Source organism: Aptenodytes patagonicus, chromosome 4 (genome assembly GCF_965638725.1).
Source record: "Aptenodytes patagonicus chromosome 4, bAptPat1.pri.cur, whole genome shotgun sequence".
Taxonomy (NCBI): Eukaryota; Metazoa; Chordata; class Aves; order Sphenisciformes; family Spheniscidae; genus Aptenodytes; species Aptenodytes patagonicus.
Genome location: NC_134952.1, coordinates 54,779,509 through 54,803,231, shown reverse-complemented (window position 1 = coordinate 54,803,231; position 23,723 = coordinate 54,779,509). Strand labels below are relative to the sequence as shown.

Here is a 23,723-nt window from a genome sequence, read left to right as displayed (position 1 = left end):
CAAATACAAAAGTGCTTTATTACAACTTGCATACCTTACCACCTTAAGTATTTTTGAAAAAAAAATTATGGAAAATATTTTTCCAAATCAGCCGTGTGTAAATTTTAGCATGGTGATTTTAAATTTCTTTAGAGACATTTTTGCTTGCACTCCATCTTATTACAACATGCCATTCTGACACAAGTAAAACTTTCATGAGACCCCTAACAACAGACAGTGGTTTTCTGTCCCCAAACTGCCATACACGCGCTAGATTTGGGCTTATCAGAGATGTGAATACTTTGCCCTATTTTTCATTCATCAACACAAGTTTCCGATCTATGCCAACCTCAACTTTCACGGCAAATGATAATGAAAAAGACCTTTAGGCAAAGCAATAAAGAGCAATATAAAAGCTCATTATAAGCCCAGTTCATAAAATTACAAGCTGTAGTGTGCAGTATGCACAAGTAAAACTGAAAACCAAGTTCAAGCATACCAAATGAGATTATAAACTAGCTGTTGTTTTTCTGTCTGGGAAAAGTAATTCTTTAACGAGCTTGGAAACACAGCTAAATATTTTCTTTCATAAATTCAAGAAAAAGCCATACCACTTTTGAGACTTCTGCTGGGCAGCTTTTTCTCCTCTCTCTTTTCCTCTTTTAAATTTTAAATACTGCATAGGAACCATTTGCTCTGTGAGGTTCCCATAGTTAGGACCAAACCCTTCTCAGAGGAATTTTGGCACCTTATTAATTAGTTGGTTATGAGAAGGAGCTGCACTCTTTCAGTGACTCCTATTTTGCCATCAGTAAAGTGTGATCCCATAATAAATTTCCATCAAGCAAACTATTTCTGGTAATTCCCCCTAATTAACACCAGACTGCTAATAATAAATTAGGCCCTATGTGTTTCTGATATAACCAAGATCTTGTCTGAGCACAAGATATTAACCAATGTCCTGAGAAAGTAAAACTCGAACCTAAATTAAGCCTTTGCTGGTAAAAGGATTTATATGCAATTTTGTGAGAAACCCTTTGAAGATCTCATACAGGACATTTTGACCAGCAAACATTTTGAGTGACAGAGAGATTTGTTCTGTGCTGAGCAGTGAAAGTGGATTTATTGTGAAAACACACCGTTGAGTTTTAAGCCTATAAATCTTACACTGGATTACAGTGTCTTAATGAATGAATGACAGATCTCTATTTTTTTGTCGGTGCATTTTAATGTTACGTGACGCTGTGATTGATAGAAACCAAACCTTTGCCATTAAAACGTCAAATTCAGACTTGATGCCTTTAAAAGTTTGGCTTCTGGAGTTTAATATACTATTTGCAAATAGACTTGTGTTTGTCTCGTTCATAGCCTAAACACTGAAGGGGAGGCAAGTTTTCTGTAAAGTTGCCTCTAAATTTTATAGAGCTGTGTGCAGTGTTTTCCTTTGCTTGTGTAAATAAAGGTAGAAAACAACAGTGCATTTGCCTGGTTAAGAGATACTCAGCTAAGGAGAGTCTTACCAGGCTGGTATTATCATGAAGTAATTGGCCATGTTATAGCAGACGGATAAGTATCCCGTGGTGAAAGCGGAGACTGCTGTGCGCCAAGGCTAAGTGCAGTATCAGATACTGCCTGCTCTGGCAAGCATTATTTCCTTGAACAGTCTCAACTTAGGAAAAACATTAAACGCTTCTAAACAAGCATTGCAAAGTATTCCAGATGGGAGGTAGAATGAAGTAAAGATAGCAAATAAATAGTAATTGGCCAATACTGAGTTTTACATTGTTACATATTCTGCAGCGTTCAATACCATTTCCATCTTTCATTCCATCCTGAGAAAAGATGAAGAATCAGAGACTCACCGAGGTTGGAAGGGACCTCATCTAGTCCAAGGGCCGTGTCCAGTCGGGTTTTGAGTATCTCCAAGGACAGAGACTCTGCAATCTCTCTGAGCAACCTGTGCCAGCGTTTGACCATCCTCACAACTGTCCTGTCACTATGTACCACTGAGCCAAGTCTGGCTCCATCTTCTTTACTCCCCCCTCCAGGTATTTGTACACATGAATGAGGTCCCCCCAAGCCCGCTCTTCTCCAGGCTGAACAGTACCAGTTCTCTCAGCCTCTCCTTGTACGACAAATGCTCCAAGCGCTTCAACATCTTCCTAGCTCTTCACTCCACTACATCCATGTCTCTCTTGTATGGTGAGACCAGCACTGGACCCAGCACTCCAGATGTGTCTCACCAAGGCTGAGCAGAGAAGGATCACCTCCCTCAATCTGCTGCAATGCTCCCCCTAATGGACCCCAGGAGGCTGGTGGTCTTCCTTGTCACAAAGGGGACATCACTGGCTCACGGTCAACTTGGTGTCCACCAGGACACCCAGGTCCTTTTCTGTAAAGCAAACCTCCATTCTACCCCAAAAAACTGAAGAACAAGCAACTCAAATGATACAGAATCATAGAATCATTTAGGTTGAAAAGACCTTTAAGATCATCAAGTCCAACCGTTAACCTAGCACTGCCAAGTCCACCACTAAACCATGTCCCTAAGCAACACACCTACACGTCTTTTAAATACCTCCAGGGATGGTGACTCAACCACCTCCCTGGGCAGCCTGTTCCAGTGCTTGACAACCCTTTCGGTGAAGAAAGTTTTCCTCATGTCCAATCTAAACCTCCCCTGCCGCAACTTGAGGCCATTTTCTCTTGTCCTATTGCTTGTTACTTGGGAGAAGAGACCGACACCCACCTCGCTACAACCTCCTGTCAGGTAGTTGTAGAGAGCGATGAGGTCTCCCCTCAGCCTCCTTTTCTCCAGGCTAAACAACCCCAGTTCCCTCAGCTGCTCCTCATCAGACTTGTTCTCCAGACCCTTCACCAGCTTCGTTGCCCTTCTCTGGACATGCTCCAGCACCTCAATGTCCTTCTTGTAGTGAGGGGCCCAAAACTGAACACAGTATTCGAGGTGCGGCCTCACCAGGGCCGAGTACAGGGGCACGATCACTTCCCTACTCCTGCTGGCCACGCTATTTCTGATACAGGCCAGGATGCTGTTGGCCTTCCTGGCCACCTGGGCACACCGCTGGCTCATGTTCAGTTGGCTGTCAACCAGCACCCCCAGGTCCTTTTCCGCCAGGCAGCTTTCCAGCCACTCTTCCCCAAGCCTGTAGCGCTGCATGGGGCTGTTGTGGCTGAAGTGCAGGACCCGGCACTTGGCCTTTTCGAATCTATTCATGTGTACAATCATGACTTTCTTTTACTGACTATGGTTCAGAAAAAGAAAAACATCCAACAACCACAAAACAACTGAGGACAGATAGAGAGTTTGGGGTTTTGTGTTGGGTTTGTTTGTTTTGTTTTTTAATTATAATTAAATTTGCAAATGTCAACAGCCAAAATCTGATGCCAAAGACTGTTAAACACAAGCAAGGAAATCACCAGGACTTAACAGCTAGTTGTTTAGCATAAAACAATGAAAAAAAAGGAAATTCAAACAAGTAATCTGTGAATTGATGTAGTTTCCCCTTCTTACTCTTGTTTGCAAAGCCGCTTATATGGCTAGATGATGCAAGTAGCTCCATGAAGAAACAGGTACACAACTGAACAGACCAACACACACTGAACCACAACTCAACTTTTGCTTTTAAGTTTATTGCATTGTTATATTAAGCATTTATATTTACACATAATTCTGAATTATTTAGTTACAATATACTGAAACTGTCATCATGATTCCATTATTCACTTATAAAGACCTTCTACCTTCAAACAGAGTTAAACCCGATTCTTTTAAAGGCAGTTTTGGGAGAAAAATAATTACTGACTGAAAACGCATGCAAAAAACTACAGTAGTTAGGTTACTAACATGTCTCTCCTGACTTTCTAACATTCCCTCAAAACATGAATGCTATACGTGTTGTATGAAAAATAGTTGGGAATCTCACAAAATCCCCCAATGATGATAGCACGGTGCTGATTTTTGCTATGTGAAGTCTGCAGTCAAATATATGTATGTATATGTGCATATATACGTGTGTCTCTCAATGTACACGCATATGTGTGCATGTATAGAGAAGTATATATAAACACATACACACACTCACACCCCAAAAGATTCTAGAGGTAAATATGCAGGCTTACAAATAAAACAAAATACAAAGATACCAGTATGAAATAGTCCTAAACAAAAAAAGGTAATAAATATTCAGTGAGATATATGGCATTATTATAAAGTGCTCTACTAAAATCTCACTTATTAAAATAACGATAAAAATTATGTTCCTTTTAGTTGATTTATATAATTTGGCAGAGCCATTAAATATTCCTTACGTATCAGTGACTCTATGCTTCCTTTTAAATTTTAAACAAATAGATAAAAGCAGAAATTAAAAGGCAAAGCAGCTAAATGAAGCAGTATTATCGGAGCCTTTCAGGCTATTGTCCTCAAATTCATTAACGACTGCAAAATTTCAAACCCTAGAGCATATGGATTAAGAAATATAATTCCAATTAAAATTATGAAACTAAACAAAATTCAGTTTGATTTTAAGGACAATGACAAACTGAAAAGTTTCTATCCTACTTTAAAATAGCGAGGTTTGAATTGCAGAAATTACTGAACGCCTTATCCTGTGCATTCCCATCCTCTTTCCTCACGCATGTGCAATATAGCTCCACTGAAACCTAGTCTCTAGGTCTCATTTCTCCACGTTCCACCTAATTTAAAAAGCAACCTGGCTCATATATTACCGTATCTTGTCCAGTCTGCTTCTACCCTTCTGATTTTCAGCCAAACTCACAAAAGGGTACATCTACAAGAGTGTAAACACTTTAAACAGCTTTATGCCATTTCTTCCGTACCACCAGAAGTTAAAAAAGAAACGTGGTAGTATTGAAGAAAAACAGCTTCAGGAAATAAAGTGAAACAGCCCCACAACGTGAACCTGTCTCACTGAATTAATAAGAAAGCCAAATATCTTTTCGTATTTCACTACAGCAGTTTTGGTTTTCTTTCCCCCTCTTTTGTTGACATTCCTTGTTAGAATTGCTTTACTCAACCATGGCAATTTTTTGTGATTTTTCCCCATGGTTTTATGGATAAATCTGCCCTTTGTATAAGTAATAAAAAAAACAAAAAAAAACCCAACGACAAAACCAGTAAATGGTTACTTTTAATGTCTACTGGAAAGAGCACTAAAGACTAACGATTCAGCTCTGACATCCCAGTTGAATTAAACAGCATGTAAATTCAGTTTCCTTCAGGAACCTGATCTGGCCCTGAGAGGGCCCCCTTCTCTGTTGTGCAACTCTGCTGGAGCGAAATTCACTCCGTGCAGAGGGTCACAACCTCTTCCCTATCTGCCTACAATTGCTCCATACCGCTTAAGCCCTAATTTGAAGTTAAGTGGGACTTAGCTGGTGCACAGGTCTTGCGCTGACTCTCTGTATGGAGGCAAAATTCATATCAAGCCACAGAATTGGCTGCGTCTCCCGGCTCGCAGTAAATGCATAATGACAGCATTGTCTCTCTGCTCCCTTGGAAGAACTGAGAGATACTGAGCTGCCTAACTCAATATTATATTGTTCAACAATATATTCCCTACATCTGGAGGAAAAGAGAGAAAGAAAACCTAAACTAATAAAAATCGTAACAGTGAGCAAGAAAGTAAGTTTTCAGTACACTACCTGGCACACCACCAATATACATATTCATGAGCTACATGTTAAAGAATGTACTGAGAGAAAAACAATGTCCTCAGTTGCACTCCAGCAGTTTCCCTCATTCAACACCAGAGTCTCACATTCTGGATATAAAACACTGTTACCTGCAGATTCAGTGCAACTTCCCCTTTCCAAGGCACTTAAAACATCTAAAACCTGAACTGCGAACATAAGTGTAACTCCCTGCGCCCTTATTTTTAAGATCTGGTCTGACATTTCCATCCTGTCAAACACACCTTCACTAGCAGGGTTTTTTGGCTAGTGTTCTGGCAGGACATGAGTTAGGGAAGAGTATCCCATTTATGTTTTCTTCTAACTGGAATCTTCTAAACTATTCTTGTTCACCAGCATAGCCACCACCCCACATAACTGCTTTGTAAAAATGTCTGTCCTCCGCAGACCCATCAGAGATTTCACTGCAAAGGCACAGGTACATGTAATTGTGCAGGAGGCTTCATGTATACGAGTATCAGATAAAAATATCAGTTGTTGAACTATATATTCCATGTAATCTTATCTTTGCTTTGATTTCCTTTTAATGGAGTTTAGCTGCAATACTTCTAGGCACACTTTAAAAAACATCAGCGCAATAAAGTGATCTGTATCGCTGAAGCCAACCTCCTTTTATTTGTTGAATAGCAGCAAACCCAAGACTTCTAGTATCTGGTATTTATTTTTATAGATGTTTCACTTCTCATACTGAAGCAGATATAAACGTGCTCATAAAATCATGAAACCAATACAGTAATGTGCCAAGTGTAGAGGTAAAGGCACTCTAATTGTTTGGCTTGGGTGCAATTCCCAATTCCTGTCTTTTTATGAAACAAAACCCTAACTGATAAATGCTTTAAAAATTAGTGTACAACCCCCTCCGCAAGTTTAAACATTTCTCTTCCATTCTAGAAAATCATGTAGAAATAATTTTAACCAATTATTGAACACAGACATTTTAACCTTTCTTTCTGCTCAGTACATTTGTTACACAAGATGAGCTCCAAGCATCAGATGTTGATAGAGTGAGCGTGTTTCTTGCACAGTGGCTTGTCCTTCTTGGAGAAGAAAGCCTGACCCTCCAAACTGTCACTACATACCTGAAATGGGATAAAAAAGAAAAGATCACCCCATTCAGATGGATGAATTACACCATCCATTATTCAGAATGCCAAATCATGGCATTGTTCTATGCACAAATATATTCAAAGAATAAGAATTATTACCTTTTTCTTAGGAATACTCTTTTTGATGTAATAGGTTGACGTAAACATAACCTTCCTTTCTTTAAGTCAACAGGTTCTTAACTGGGAGCAGAGTTAGGTTCAGCATTTAAAAAAAAAATCCAATCATTAGGATTGGGGCTTTTTTTTTGGGGGGGGGCATACAATATTACCAGGTGATACCTTGGCTACAGTGTCTTTATATCAAAAGCACTCTTGCTACTTTAGAAACACAGCCTGTTCCTGCATGGCCTTCAATGCTTGCTCCGAGGAAGTAAACGTCAAGGGTTAAATGCTAGGACACGTGGCTGCAATCCAGGCCAGCTCCTCTGGACTGGTGCCAAAGGCTCACAATAGCAACACACCTTCCAAATAACTGGGAAAGTGCTTTTTGTTTGGGCTCAGAGGATTGAAAGAGGTTATAGCTGTTAACTCCCATATTGGTCAGGTTAGCACAAGCACTGCTGCCATGGGTTTGTTTAAAATGTAGACTAGCTTTACTTACTGAGCATACAAAGCAAGTGTCATGCCAAGTGTGGCCCAGAGCTTCAAGAAACCTGTCTCCAGCTTCAATGGGGAATTCACAGCCATGGCACATAGTACCGAAGAGGGCATAGTAATCTGCAAACAAATACAAACAGATTTAAAGATGAGGCATATGCAGAAAAGCGAGACTGACCCTTTGAAACCTTTGTGCTTTTCTTTCAATGGCAGTGGGTTTGCACTTGTTGAGTTTTATAATACTGGGTACACTGAGTAAAGAGATCCTAGATCGAAAGACCGGGCTGCCCTCCTTTCCTTGCTAATGCAGTTCTCGTCCCGTTCCTTATCCTTTCAAGTGAGCAACACTTCCAACTCCCTGGTGTTTCACTCCCCTGAGATCAATAGTGCGCTCGGGGCGGGGGGAAATGCACTCCTTGCAGATACGTGCTCCTTACCTTCTCTCCGGCTCTGCCTTGAAAGCATGGCCTGGCTGTTCACACGACAGACCTCCTCAGTGAGTAACGAACTCCTGCCTACATTCTCGCACAATATTTGCCCCAGACTGCACTACACAAAATCATGCAATCATTACGCTTCTGTCCTAACAGAGTCTAGCAATTTGGATCAAGTCAGAATAGTTTTCTAGTCACTGGAGCTTATTACATGGCTTTAAAAAAAAAAACAAACAACAACAAAACAAAAAACCAAAACCACACACACACACAAAACAAACCAAAAACAAACCAGAGGCTTTACGTAATATATTTATTGCATTTAACAAAAAGGATCAGTAGGGTGTCAGGATGGTTATTAGTGACTGGAATCACTGAAGGGTATTTGCACCATTCATTTTTAGGCACCAGATTGACTTGGTGCCTCTGGACACTCCCCTGGAGTCAGCAGAGAAAAGCTCCTCCAGCAATCTCAGAGAGCAGGGACCAAAACCAAGGGCACCGAACCGTTCATATTCCCCGCCAACTGCAGAGCTTGAAAAAGAGGAAAGCAGGGCAGACTAGCAGGATAAAATACATGTATAAAGTTGGGTGGGAGGCCCTGACACCCACTGGCATCTCCACAGTCTCGGTGTGTGAAACTCGCCTCTCTGTGTGTAGAGGCATCTCAGGGGCTACAAGTCACCACAGCCCTCCTGCCCACCTATGCAGACCTAAATTTCACCCCAAATTGTCTGGTCTTTTCCACTTACTTCAACTCTCAAACACCCCATTCTAAGAAGGAAATGTTTTTTTCCTGAACAGAAGACAACAGCGTTAGTGCTATAACACGAGAGCATTTGGGATCAGCACACCGCCATGCCAAACACAATGTCATGCAACATTACGCCTTCATAAGATGAACTATAGAGTGACAACCACAATGAAGCTTTGGACTCCATCCTTAATAGTAACACTCTGGCTCTGACAAGGAAATTAGATGTCAGGGGTTGTTTTCAAGGAGCCTTATAAGGAGTAGCAAGCGGGGTACAAGGAGATTTTGTTTCTCTACCAGATTATACAGATCTGCTGAAGCTCTAGTGCTTACTGCAGCAGAGCCAACAGAGGCTTATCACATGTGTCAAGCCCAAGGGAAGGCTCCTGTTTTGGTTTAGTAAGACAGTGTTTTGTATGATGACCTCAAAAAGCATCATCATAAAAGGCGTCTCAGCAGGACGGGGAACACAAGTGCTCTGGAAAAACAAAGCCCTTGATGGCTGCCAGTGGCAAGAAATAGCTTCACCGATTGCCTTCATTAATCCATGCTACTGGCATGAATTTGCAAGTGTTTAAACAGAAGACAGACAATAAAAATGTCAAATGGTAGAACACCTCTGTCCAAAACCCCTGAAGGACACCATCTCATGACCATACCATTTCAGATCTTTGCATTTGTGTTCGTACAGAATCTTTTACTGATATTTTCCTGGTGCCAGTAGTTAAAGCCTTTTGTAAGTTGGCCTGTGGTTTGTGTTGATAAGCTTATTGACTTTTCTTCTGAAGAAAGGGCAATAGATAAGGCAGAACGAAGGGCATCAGCTTTCTTTTGCTTTTGCATGCTGGAATTGTGATACCACAGAAGCCTCCCAAGGCAGACTTCTCATACAGTCACGTATCAATGTTTCCTGCACACAGCATTTTCAAAACTAGGTTACTAACTCTGCACTTAAAAAAAAAAAGTTCAAAAGTTGTAGATATCTGCACTTTTAATTTAATTTTAGCATCGACATCCAAACCCAGAACATTTTGCAGATTAAATCCCCTTAATACTAATAGCTGTTGCTGTTATAATTTCAAATACAGATTTAAAATTAGAACCCTTCTCTGCACTAGGAAGAAGGAAAGTTGGCAATGACATTTACTCCTTATTTCTTTAAAATTAGTCATAGACTCTTAACTCCAGCTGGACTGAAAGTCTTTGAAGAATGAATATCTCAAATTAACATGTAGTTAGAGAGCCAGAGCCATTACAATGTATCACTGCCAATAACACCTCACAGAATGCGTCTACATTAACTTGTGCTAGCAACTTTCTATCTCAGAAATAAACTTTGCGAGAAGTATAATATGCTTGACATTTTATCCCAGTGTTTCCTGCTCACAGTATAGAAAAGTGCACATTTGTGCACAGGAGTCGTAACAGTAGCACAAATCAATGCACCGCACAACATACGGGTCATCTGGTGGCAGGAACAAGAATTCAATATTAGCAGAACAAACCCGGTCACGAGCTTTCCACCCAAAGAGGAGTTATCGATTCCTCCAGCACTATTTTTGAATCATCAAACGGTTCCAAGATTAGGGGCTTCAGATTGCTTCAGGATGAAATTTCACCGTGCTGTCACACTGGAGGATGCTGCTCATATATCCATTTCCTCTGCTGCTCCACGAATTCAATAGGAGCAACAGTTACTTGTGTCACTGAGTTAGCAATAACCTACCGCGACCTTTCGTATCTGCCAACACCTCATTAAAGCTGCTCTGACGGAGAAATTTTGGATAAGTTTTGCCTGCTTTCCTCATCCTTTCAGTACCTAGCACTCTCCATGGCACCCACTGCGAACAACTGTGGGATCAACCCAGAAGGAAATCTTAGCTCCAAACAGATCACTAGGATTTCATGGTAAATCTCTTCCTGGTCAACCCACTTCCACCTCTAGTTAAACTCTAATGCTCCTTACAGTAGAAGGAAAAACACAGAAAAGGTCCAACTGATGGTTCTAACATGGATGTAAACAGCATATAGTATGAAAATAGACAATTTTGATATAACTTTGTTTCTTTTCCATTTTGTGGGAATTGTTTTACAAATATTATCTATTTCTTTCCTAGCCCAGAAGGGTACATGAAAAGTTTTAAGCAAACTAGGAAACCAACGTAAATAAAAACTGTTCATATTAATCAAAAAGATACGATTAGCTGGAAGTGCTAAAAACCAAACCAGAATCCCTCTGAACTTCTAAGCCGCACCTTTCACTTAATATTACTCATCAGGCTTTCAAGTGCCTTAATCGTATCACTGCGTTTTTCCCCAACAGCCTTTTTTTTTTTTATCCCAAGCTTATGTTCCACAGATGTTATCCCTGATCCTGCAAAAAACTTCCTGGGCAGACTGCTTACTCTTGGAAGTCCCTCCCGGCTGTGAATAAGGTTATTCAGAGCAAAAACACATTACTCCACTGGCATTTGCTTGTTTAGTAAATAAGCAGATTTACATAAACTCCAAATTATTTTAAAGCCAACCAGAAAGTCACCCTAAAATTAACACTTTGCTGTATCACTGATACCTACAGCTGAGGGCTTAACAGGAGCAACAAGTAAAACCAGTGACAAGAAGCCTGCTCCCACTGAAGCTGATGAAGAAATTCTCACCAACTTCTGCTGCAAACTCAAAGCATCTACAGCATTTGTTGCTGCTTTGAATTAACATATCAAAGTTACGTGACTTTGCTGGGACACTTCTCCTGAAGTGAAGCTTGAGAAAAAGGAATTATTATTTTTTCCAGCCTTATTAAGCTCTGCTTCCCTGCACAGCCACGGTAAACTTTGGTTGTGTTGCTTCTTACCTGTCTCACAGTAGGGATCGCCGTCTTCTAAGTGGAAGACATTATTGCGGATGGGGTTATGACAGGCCACACACACGAAGCAGGAAACGTGCCAAGTTTGTTTCAAAGCATTTATTACTTCCTGTGGGGATTAGAAAAAGTGTTATTAACACATTATTTTGATGTGATGACTAGACTGTGGTGACCATGCCTCCACACTTGATTCGTTTCAAGAATACTTTGTTTCCTACTGCTACTTTGACAATGGATTGTGCACGCAAACTCTGCTGATGTTAAACTTAATGAGGTGTTTTATTTATGGTACATCTCCTTATCTGTCATAAGCAACCCTTCATATTTTGGAACGTTCAATGTAGAGTTGGACAGATTTAACAACTCATTTGTTCACCTTTTCCATCTTAATTAGGATCTCACCCATAACAGTCCCCTGAAATAAGAAAAGCAGCATCTCCAATGTCTCCTCAAGTGTGTGAATCAAAAGACATCATATTGAAAATTATGACTGCTCTGTGGGGTTTTGGAAGATGCTATAGTGCCAAATATGACTTGAGAATTGTGCTGCCAGAGCCCTGCGTGACCCCAGTTACACAAGAGTCCAGACACATCGCTGTCTGCAGTAAAGCGACGGACGATCAGCTGGCAGGCTCAAATTAGCAATATTAGTGCCGAGTAGGATAATGCATCTTTCTATCTACACTACCATTGGGAATATTTCAGTACGTCACATCTAGCCAACCAGCATGTTCCCCAGCACTCAGCTTAGTTAAGGAGGATTACTTCTTTTTCTCCCCCCCCCCCCCATTTTGTAAAAAGCTGCCAATTAAAAGCATTTTGCTCAAGAAAATTTAGTAATCACAACAGCTACAGAACAGCTTCATGAAAACAGGAGCTGAACTTGGAAGAGCCAAGGAGACCACAGCACCTTTTCACAAAGAGACTGAAAAGGCTCAACATTAGAAGAACCAAAAACATATTCTGTACGTGATGGAGCTGAAAAGGTATGTCAGAGTACGTTTGGAGGAATGCAGACTGGGTCAGATAAAAGGGAATTTCATTACAGAGAAGCACTGAACACTGTGGTTATTGTTCCCACTGAAAAACAGGCCACTTGCTGGTCACCTACCCCAAGTATCTTCCTTTGGCACTTTGAACACTCAGGGGCAAAGAACTTCTCATAGCAGACCTCACAATACAGGGCCCCTTTCTCTTCCACAAATCCAATGTAAGCCATGGAGGTTTTGCAATGAGCGCAGTTAAACTCCTCTGGATGCCACGACTTCCCCAAAGCCACCAAGAAGGGTCCTCTGGTCAGAAAGAAGAGATTTTGTCAGCAAATGCCCCTGAGTTGGCTCCTGCAAAAGCTGTTAATAGGCTTAAACTGCGATACCTCTGTGCCATTATTACACTGTTCACAAACTTATACTGCTCCATCCCGCTCCATCCCTCTTTCCTCCTACGGGCTCTAAGAAAGCGTCAAGAGTTGACTAGATCTATTCCCATTGAACTACCTCCCAGAAACACCTGACCACAACAAATACTAATTCTCTTTGCTTCACTGCATTTCAGAGATCTTAGTTTAGAACTACATTCAATACAGTGCTGAAGTGGCTGCTAGGGAAAAGAAGAAGGATGTTCCCTATGTTCCCAGCTTTTTCCCTCTATTGCAAAGAGGTATTTGGCTCAGTGATACAATCGGCTTTCTTTCAGTGTGCATTTGCATCAAGGCCACAAATGTTGAAGCAGACCTGACTCCATTAAGAGCCAATAACACCAGTTTCTTGTGAGACAAAAATTCAATCACTGTCCTTATCCAACAAGTTTGTTACAGGATAACCCACCCCAGTTGTTGGGGTTTTTTATGTTGGTTTGTTTGGGGTTTCCCCTCCCCGCCCCTCCCCCCCGAAGTTAGTTAAAATATGACCATTTTCTCCAAATACAGAGCCTCCTCTACTACTTGTAAACACAAAATAATGATGCTTTTATAGCATATGTCTGGCTAATGCAACGAGGTTAATAGACATGATGAAATTGTCCATTTCTCAGTCAACAAAAACTTCACAGTTTGTAACTCATAAATCCCAGGCATATGCCATTGTATCTGTATTCATTTGAAAACATATTCAGCATGCTAATTTCTTTAATGAACTTATTTACTTTAATGAGGTGCATCCTAGGTCCCACCAACACTCAACCTTCCAGAATTTGTTTCAGGTGAACTTTGCGGTTCAAGTTCATCTCCCCCACCAGATTTCCCGTTTTTGCAATACCAAGAGATGCCATTCTTTCAGTAATGCATCACTTTTTTCTGATCTAATACTTCACTGCAAAAAAAGTGTAAGGTACTAATATCACCACCCTGTTGCTAAACATTTTTTTTTAAATCAGGTAAGCCACAAGAACATTTTTGTGTAAGATAAGATTCTCATATGAACAAAGCAACAGCAATAGAGAAGAAAAAAACCCTTAAAATTTGTTTCCAGGGTTATACTGACTGTAAGATGGGAATATAAGCAGGCAGAGGACAGAGGGCAACTTCCTTGAGAGAGGGGGTAACTATTTTCATTTCTCTTTTACATTTTCTCTGGAGATGCTATGTATTTTCAGCAGGATGAGAAGTCAAAAATAAGGGACTCAAACAGATTCAGGACAACTCGCACACCTTCTGAGATGATGAACATATTTAATCTGCAACAGTTTCTTCTATTTACCTCTGATTATCGGAAAGAAAGCAGTGAAAAAGGGCTCCTGGAGAGTAGCTTGTAGCCCTTTAAGGAGGGAGCCGGGGTTGAGCGCAGCTCTCTGGCCCCCGGCTCCCAGCGGATGCCTGAGCAGTGCAAACACTGACCTAACCAGATACCCTCCCGCCGCCCTACAAGCACCTTTTTACATCAATGCCCTTTCAGTTATGTACTGATCAAACAATACAAGCCCTTATGTACAACAAAGTGCTCTCAGTGCGCCGTGTCAGCACGGGCTAATTTAACAGATTCATTAACACGGGGCTGACACTGAAGAGGCTCTCCCGGCTCCAGGTAGGATTGAGTTTCTGGCCATCTGCACCGAAACGATAGGCTCAGTTAGCTCTGCAATGGAAAGAAAGTACGCTAGCGACAGGAGGGGAAGGAATTTTTACAACATCTGCTGCATTTAGCTCTCCAGAGTTTACAGCTCTAACATGTTGAGGCTAGCCATTCAGGACAGCACGCAGGAACCCAGACGGATGGGGAACAGCCCGAGAGTGCATCTATGGAGTTTCTTTCCCGAAGTCCCCAGACAGCTGTGGCCGTGCCCCGCACAATGTCTCTGAGGTGTTCCATTAGCGGGCTGGCTCCCTGCACACACGTGTCCAGAAGAACGCTTTCTAAATACAATTTTACTTTTAATCAGTCCGTAGTTTAAACACGTCAAACTGGTGCTGCAGTTTAATGACACCAGCGACTTAAAAGTTGCCCCAAAGCATGTGGAAGAAAGGAAAAAAAAAAACCAAACACCTGCCACATAAAATACACTAAAACACGATATTCAGAACTTGGAGGTGTTCCTGGTCTCTGCATATTTTCACGATCGAAACAATAGCTTCCAGTAATGAAAGGTATTTATTTGCTGTATTCATTTGAAAAGGAGTTTAAAGCCCCGCTTTGAGTAAGAGGGCCATATGCCCGCACTCACACAACCTGATGGGAAGTAGCTAGGGCATGAAATGCTAGGAAGATGGCTGCAGATAGCTTCATCCTTCCTTCCCCATTTAAAAACAATAAAAAAACCCCACATGCCCCTCTCAACTAGAACATATTTTTAAAGGTGGTGCTATAAAAACATGTTCCTTCCATCCAAAGATATGGGATGATCCAACTGGAAACAGTTGTCTATGAATGCGCCTCTATCCCAGGCTACTTTGACATGCTAAGCATTTCTGAACAAATTTCTGGCATCACCACCTAGACCATGTGAACCAAACTCACAGATGGAGGCAAATAGCTGTAATTATTTTTTAATTTTTTTTTAAAAGAGATTCTGATTTATTTACAACAGTATTTACAGAATCTTATGCCCCAAAGGATCACCAGGTATATCAATTTGGTAGCCACCTAAAACATCTGGGTCCTGCATACAGCAATGATATACGGGCAAATTGGAAGGAGAAGTAAATAACGTACAGGGAATATAAGCGTAATTTTTTACACTTGTAACTAAATATAACTTCATCAGTATGGTCATGAGGTATTAGTATGCCGATAATCTAGCTTCTCATGTGGCTTTTATTATGATAGCAAGCCAGAACTGAAATTTGGTGGTAGAGAGATCAAAAGGACTTCCACATCTGCTAAGTAGGCTAATCACTTTACAGTTAACCATACAGCAGTCTACACTCTGGGAAGTTTCTTTATCTCCTCACTTGAAAATGCCACAATATATAATTTCCGTACGGGAAATGCTGAAGGGAAGCACCATTTGTACTTTCTTCCTTGTGCCTTTAAAATAATTAAGCTGTATGAAAAGGTGACAAAACCAAATCATCATTCACAAGCGGACACGCCACAGAGTGTGTTCTGAATGGAGATCCAGGGAAAACACATGTGGACTTCAAAGGGAGAGCCAACTCTGCACTGCGGCACCCAGTAAGACTGCCCAGGAATCAGAAGTCTTCATCAGAAAATGTTAGAAGTTTGCCAGATCTTCACAGCAAGTAGATCATAGGAAATTTAATTTGCCTCCAACTTTGATTCTTTCAGACATGGAAAGAAAAGCTTACTTAATGAAGATTTGGAAAAAACTGGAATCTTCAGACAATCACGGTATGAATAATTAAAGCTATATTAAAAAGTTATAAGATGTCTCTTAAGAAATGGTTTTGGCTCAACCAGCCATGGTTATTCTATGCCTGAGTGTAAAGTAACCAACTCCACAGCGCATTTTGGCTTCAAAACAGATGTACAATGCAATGTCACTTGATCCTCCTCCTACCTTTTTGTAGGTAAGGCTACCGCTAAGGGCATGAACTGTAATTATGCTAAAACTTGAATTCAAAATGCCATTGCAGTCTTTCAAATTCACTGTATGCTGTGAACAGGAGGCATATTTGGGATTGATTAACGCACATCAACTCATCCTCAAATGAAACAATGCTTCCTTTTAACAATTGAGGTGGCATTTAACATATGAAGAAATGTAAGGATTTAAATACCACCAGCAAATTACAAAGAAGTTAGAGGTGGGTATCAGTTACTATTCATGAAGAGGTGTCACTTACAATAGGTGAGAATGGCCTGAGTACTGTGAAGTAGGGCTCCACAGTTTCTCCTCATGCAGCAACTAAGGAGCAAAGGTTGCTCTATGGACCAATGCACTCCCTTACTTACAGGGCGGCAGCTCATCTCGTTTTTAATGGTGATCAAAGCTGGGAGAAGCAGCAAGTTCCCCAGGGCTCAGTACTGGGGCCGGTCTTGTTTAATATCTTTATTGATGATCTGGATGAGGGGATCGAGTGCACCCTCAGTAAGTTTGCAGGCGACACCAAGTTGGGTGGGAGTGTTGATCTGCTCGAGGGTAGGAAGGCTCTGCAGAGGGACCTGGACAGGCTGGATCGATGGGCCCAGACCAACTGTATGAGGTTCAACAAGGACAAGTGCCAGGTCCTGCACTTCGGCCACAACAACCCCATGCAGCGCTACAGGCTTGGGGAAGAGTGGCTGGAAAGCTGCCCAGCAGAGAAGGACCTGGGGGTGTTGGTCGACAGCCGGCTGAACATGAGCCGGCAGTGTGCCCAGGCGGCCAAGAAGGCCAATGGCATCCTGGCCTGTATCAGAACTAGTGTGGCCAGCAGGAGTAGGGAAGTGATCGTGCCCCTGTACTCGGCCCTGGTGAGGCCGCACCTCGAATCCTGTGTTCAGTTTTGGGCCCCTCACTACAAGAAGGACATCGAGGTGCTGGAGCGTGTCCAGAGAAGGGCAACGAGGCTGGTGAGGGGTCTGGAGAACAAGTCTGATGAAGAGCGGCTGAGGGAACTGGGGTTGTTTAGCCTGGAGAAAAGGAGGCTGAGGGGAGACCTCATTGCTCTCTACAACTACCTGAAAGGAGGTTGTAGCGAGGTGGGTGTTGGTCTTTTCTCCGAAGTAACAAGCGATAGGACGAGAGGAAATGGCCTCAAGTTGCGGCAGGGGAGGTTTAGATTGGATGTAAGGAAAAATTTCTTTACTGAAAGAGTGGTGAAACATTGGAACAGGCTGCCCAGGGAAGTGGTGGAGTCCCCATCCCTGGAGGTTTTTAAAAGACGTGTAGATGAGGCGCTTAGGGACATGGTTTAGTGGGCATGGTGGTGTTGGGTGGACGGTTGGACTCGATGATCTTAGAGGTCTTTTCCAACCTCAATGATTCTATGATTCTATGATTCTAAGTGATTTAAGGGCCAGGAGGAGAGGTTGGCTGCTCAGGAGCGATCTACAGACTGTGCTGTGAGACCCCACGGCACAGAGCATCAGTGAACCCTGCTAAACCACAGGTGCCTTAAAAGGTGCTGACGTTTCTTGCATGAAAGGTGCAGCATATAGTGGATTTGCTATGTTCACATTCATTTTTAAACTGAAATGATGGTAACAAAAAGGAAGGTGCATGGTTGCTTACATATTATTTACTAGACACAAATCCAAAGCTCTCCACTGCCCAGGGAACAAAAAAGTCAGAATACTAAGGACAGACATGGTGATTATATGGGCCAAACTGCTCAACGAATCAGATCAATCTTATCCAAAAAGTGTGTAGACCTTTTTGATATTAATCTTCCATTTTGCCATGAAGCAAAAAAATCTGGATTAGAAAAGATGTACACCTATGTTGGGAATTTGTTTTTTCTATTGCTTCAAGGGGATTAAGATTTTTTTTTTTTTTTTATTACCTTGACATATACGATGGAAGTAGGAAAAACTTCTCCAAAACATCACAGATCAGTTAGCAAAAAGGCCTCTAAAATTAACGTGATGTTAACTGAACTGGTAGTAAACTATCAGAATGGAAATCTAATGGAAGCAAGCAAGCTGGACTCAACTCATTCCTAGAGATCAAGTGACTTGAGCTAGTTGCATCTTCTGATGCACAATCCAAGCCAGGGCTCAAGAGGCTGTAAAATGCCATAGTAGAAAGGCTGATTTTCCATTGTTCTGAGTTAAACTTGTACAGCTCATAGAGCTCCTCATTTTTCAGAACTCACTTTTCTAATCAAACAAGTCTCTTTTACCATGGTGAAACGTAGTGCAGGGTCTCCTATTTTGTTCACTGAAAACATAGGACATAGATGAATAAAAAAGAAATATTACAATGCATTACTTTCCCCTCGTAGTTCAACAATGCAGATAACTGAACAAGCAAGAAAACATTTTAAAAGAATACATTTCTTCCAATAATCCCAGGAAATCGCTATTTTAGGGAAGAAATAAAATGCAAGGTAGATGAAAATCAGGATGATTTGCACATTGACACAAAAAGTGGTTACAGTTCCCTGGATGAGACAATCATGACTAATTGTCAGAAATCACTGACTGAACAATGCAACCCAGATTCAATTCTTCCTCCATATGAACTTCTGGCTAACGACAGGATATCTTAGGGGCTCAGCAGAATTTATTTAACTTAATCTCATTTGGCAAACTCATTTTTGTGTTGCTTAATCTTTTATACCCATGTCATACAAGTCAAGGACACTAGCTACCATAATACCCAAAGGCCACAGAGTCCACCAAAGAGCTTGAAGTCTAACATTGCAGGGAATTGTTATTAATCCAGACCCAGCAATTGTTAAGCCTCTATTCCTTGCTTTTCTTATATGGATGGAGCCTGCTATTTTTCTTCTTCTTAATTAGAAATTCTGGTTTATAAATCAGCATTTGTGACAAGTTAGTCTTTATAAGACTGTACTCTCTCATTGGTTTCCAATTTGCTAATCTTCTCAATTTTATTGGAATGGGTGTATAAGTGAAAACTAACTTGTTTACTTTGCTTTGTTTTCACTTTTGCTCTACTCCACCCAGCTTTCTGGTTCTCTGTAAAACAGGTTGTAAGGCTGTGACTGTTAGCAGTTCACAATGTTTTCCTCCATCATTACTCTCATTCTCAGTTCTGTTAGATAAACCATGCGTGAAAACAGTGTTCTGCATTATTGAAATGGAGCCTTAAAACACTTGTGACTAAGGAATCAAAACCCAGGAAAGCAAAACAAAGCCCTGCTGTCAGAGAGCCCGCAGGATGAGGAGGTACAAACCTAATGACTTGATTACAGTGCGCACACATGGGAGTACGCTTTCCCGCAGGAATATGCTCTGCCCTCTGAACCAACGTGTCTTGCTCATTTAGCTGAGGTGCTGTCGCAAATTTTTCAGTCGGGTCAGTTGTTCCAGGTGGTTTAATACTGTTTGAAGTCCATCCACTGGCAGGAGCTGGAGAAAGAGTGCCAAAAGCATTTAGAAGACCATCTTTTCAGCACCAAGTAAATTATTTTGAAATACAAGCAACCGGCAACATTTGCCTAACATCTTTGTCTAGTGTATACTTAAAGAAACAAACTAAAAAGCATTTCTTTTCCCCTCCTCCCCCACCAAGTAAGTCCTACCTACTTTATGAAATGTCTGTGAAATAACACAGAATGGTTTTGGCTAACTTGTAGAAGTAGTGGACAGATTTCAACATACTAAAGAAGTTAGGTGAAAGAATATAAAACCTGTGAAGGTATTATTTTGCTTTAGATACGAAAGCTGAAGCCAACAATATCACTGTATGAACGGAGACAGCAGAGTATGACATACCTACTCAAAACATTTTACAGTGAGTGCAATAGGTCATACATCATTACTAACAGATTAAACGAGTACACATTCAATACAACACGTACAGGAACTTAAAATACAGTACTGTATAAGGAAAACATATTTCTAAATCAAATTTAAACACTAGTCTAGATCACTAGATACCGCCAATCTGAAGCACTCCAAAGGCCACATTCACATCCTCCTTATAAAAGTTATGACACTGAAATAAAAACCTGACGCTTTCAGAAATGTATACATCCACACATTCCCATTTGTGCTCAGGTTTTTAGAGTTGTAGAATAGACATAAGCTTTTACGGAGTACAAAAAAATGCATTTACAAAAATGAAAGGCACAGATGATACTGTTGCCAAGGGTAACGAAGAAACAAACAGTCCTCTGCTTTTCTTTCTCCTCTACTGATATATGTACCTTGGTAACGTACAAGCTACAGCAACAGGAGTTTATGGGAGCAGTTACTCCTGTCAAGTGGAGAATTCTTTTTCATTTTCAAGTATGCTAAAAAACCCCACATTTCCATAGCCTTTTGTTTATAACCACAGGCAAGAGAAACCGTGAGTGTTTACTCAGTGTCCTGGCTTTAGTATGGCCGTACTAAACTTTGTAAATCAAAAAGTGAAATTAAGATCTGAGTGGAAGCTCAGAGAGAAACAACGAAAGCAATGACAGAGACGTCGGACAGCGCAGGATGATGCTTCTGTTGCAATGATGCAGCTCTCCAACACAAGGTCAGGGCATCAGTAGGTAGCTTTGCAAAAAAACTAGTTTGTGGAGCTGTTAATCTTTGTGCTAGTCTTCCTCTCCTATCTTTCATATCATCTTCCAGGGAAAAGATGAAGATTGTTTATCATTATCTCCCTTAATGTAACGCTGATCAGCCTCCGCCCTACAGAAAAGTTGCAAATACCTTTCAGGTAAAACATTGCATTCCCTGCTCAAATGGAAGTGGCGTACTAATTCACAGAGAAGATAAATTTAAGTGACAGTGAATATGACAGAAAATTCAACAGAAATGCCAATCCCTTGCTATTTACAGAAGTAAGATAGCCACACACTACATAATTTAATCAAAACAATATAGTGAACTTCAGTTAACAAAACCCCCCTCTACTCATCCGTATTTGTAGGCTAAGGCAACACAGCTGGAAGAGAAATCCTTTTTAACACCAATACTTTTGTACTATAATTATGCTCGGTATTAATCCACTGAAATGGGCTCAATAGCTACTTTTGCTTACTCTTTCTTTGTATGAAGAAGCAATATAGTCATACATCTTTTTTTGTCTAACTAGCTGGTTCATCAATTTTTCTCGAATCAGGTAATTTCAAGACTGACATATTTTTGGATCCTTTTCAGTATGTGAAGTAGCAAAAAGTATACCAGTTCATCAGGGGGTTTTTGTTGTGTTCTTTTTTTTAAAAAAATACAAGACTACTGAGTATATTTAATGTCTAATTAATTAATTTGCAATATCTTAAAAAAAATAACATCTTGATTCTAGAAACATTCAGCATTCCTGAGTAGAAAGTATTTAGGAATAAAAGCACTTGATCTTGAACAAGTCACTCTGCTACTGTAGTTCATTTTAGATTATAAATGCCTGCTAAACTGAAAACATAGGAACAGATAAAAATGGAAAAGGTGGCAGAAAGGCTTTGAAGACATGAACAAAAGTGGTTTTGATTAATAGCACTTTCCTCCTCTGTCATCACACATGGCCTTCTAATTTTCAGATCCCATTTCATGAGAAGACAAAAATACACACTAAAACCAAATCTGTTTGAAGACTGCTTTTGCCATAAATCAAATTGCAGCGCAGCTTCTAGTATATTGCTAATTTCTGTTTAAGTTATCTGCTGAATCCCAAAGCCCATTCAGACACATCAGCTAGCTCTTGTTTGCACTGTGTAGTTAAAAAATTCCTTCTGCTTGTTTAAAGGGGGAAAAAAAAAAAGTACAAACACCACAATTATCCCCTTTTCTTTGGTCTCATTACAGCTTTCATTAATGCTGTTTTTATGAATGATGCATTTCTGAATACTACCCAACTTTAAAATTACTACTGACCAGGAGCAGGATACGTCTACATAAACTTTCTCTCAGAGTTGTTACGACAAATCGGTCATTTCTGAGTTATTCAAAGCACTAAAAAAGGAGAGAAGGAGATAGTCCATCAGTCTGGAAAATAACTTCTGTCTATTAAAGACCCTATGTTAAAACAAAAATTCTCTTTTAAGCGAACCATACTATAAACCACACAAATTAGTACTGTGTTAAGCAAGAGGTGTGGCCTAAGCACAAACAAACTGGGCATTTAGTGTTGAGGACCAGCGAAGGCAAATGGACCCAATCCACTTCCACTGAAATTGGTGAACTCAAGTTCAACGCCCAGACCTCCAGCAGATGCAGGACTCCCATGGGATCACAGCCACAATGCAAACAGAATAAGGGGAGTAACAAATAAGCCCTAAGCCTTCAGATACTTCTATATTTGCCAGAATATTTTTGGATACTGGACAAAAACTAAGTTATAAAAGGCCTTTTGCCTGTCACTATTTGGTCTGCTACGATGGGAACGATATCTAATTGATGACCGCAGATGCCATCAGCAGCTGAGAACTAAGACAGAAAAGGTTGCCTTCTGCTCAAATATCCTTGAAAAGCAAGACCTTAAAGCATTTTATTAAATGCCTTCTTCTTCCATCTCTTGAGGCCAGTGTAAAGCCAGGAAGCTCTCTGCCCATGCTCCCAATTTGTCCCCACAGCATTCTCTCAAGGGGTATTTTTCTCTTTGCTGGTATTCACATTGACCTCATTGGTCTTGCACAGTATTATTCCCCTCTATTCCTGTTCTGAAGTGGACTCACGTTTCTTCCAGTTCAGATTTTTCATCCTAAAGAGGAGTCAGTCTGCTTCCATTGCCTTTAGCTCCATACTCTTACTAAAGAAAATACACCAGTGAAGTGCAGTAATAGCTATTTCACCACATTTATTACACTGGTTTCTTTGTAAACCTTCTAGAGCTGTTCTACTAGATTTTTTTTCACCATAGATCATTCTCCCTTTCTCACCGCTTGATTTACCTCAGCCTTTTATCTTCCTCATTCCCATCTGAACACCAGCCTGAGGACAGCTTTTATTGCCCACTTGTGTCTTTCCATAGGCCAGAAACATGCCTTTAACACTCCAGTAATTTTAGCAAAGGTTCGTTACTTCCACTGCAACCCACAGAGCATTTTTTGTTGGTGGTGGTATTTTTGTGTTTTTGTTAGTTTGTTTAAAAAAACCCCACTATTAGTTCCCTACTTAAAGTCTATATGAATTCTCAGTATTTTTTTCCAACAATATTCCACCTCTTGTAGCTACAGAATTTTAAATATTAGGTCTGCTTCCTTGTTTAGAATGAACATTGATGTTTCCTAACTATCCCTTCTACTTAAGCAGCAAGTTAAC

At 40.7% G+C, this 23,723-nt stretch overlaps 1 protein-coding gene across 1 annotated transcript in view; it reads right to left on the bottom strand.

The window, feature by feature from the left end:
- Window positions 1-3,609: 3,609 nt before the first annotated feature.
- PDLIM5 (PDZ and LIM domain 5) overlaps window positions 3,610-23,723 on the bottom strand; it is a 135,349-nt gene continuing 115,235 nt past the window's right edge. The window contains exons 12-16 of the mRNA XM_076336779.1: window positions 19,706-19,880; window positions 12,578-12,758; window positions 11,455-11,575; window positions 7,420-7,535; window positions 3,610-6,791 (exon numbers count right to left, since the gene is read on the bottom strand). Coding sequence (XP_076192894.1) covers window positions 6,702-6,791; window positions 7,420-7,535; window positions 11,455-11,575; window positions 12,578-12,758; window positions 19,706-19,880 — 683 coding nt within the window. The 3' untranslated portion in view covers window positions 3,610-6,701. The remainder of the gene's footprint in view (window positions 6,792-7,419; window positions 7,536-11,454; window positions 11,576-12,577; window positions 12,759-19,705; window positions 19,881-23,723) is intronic.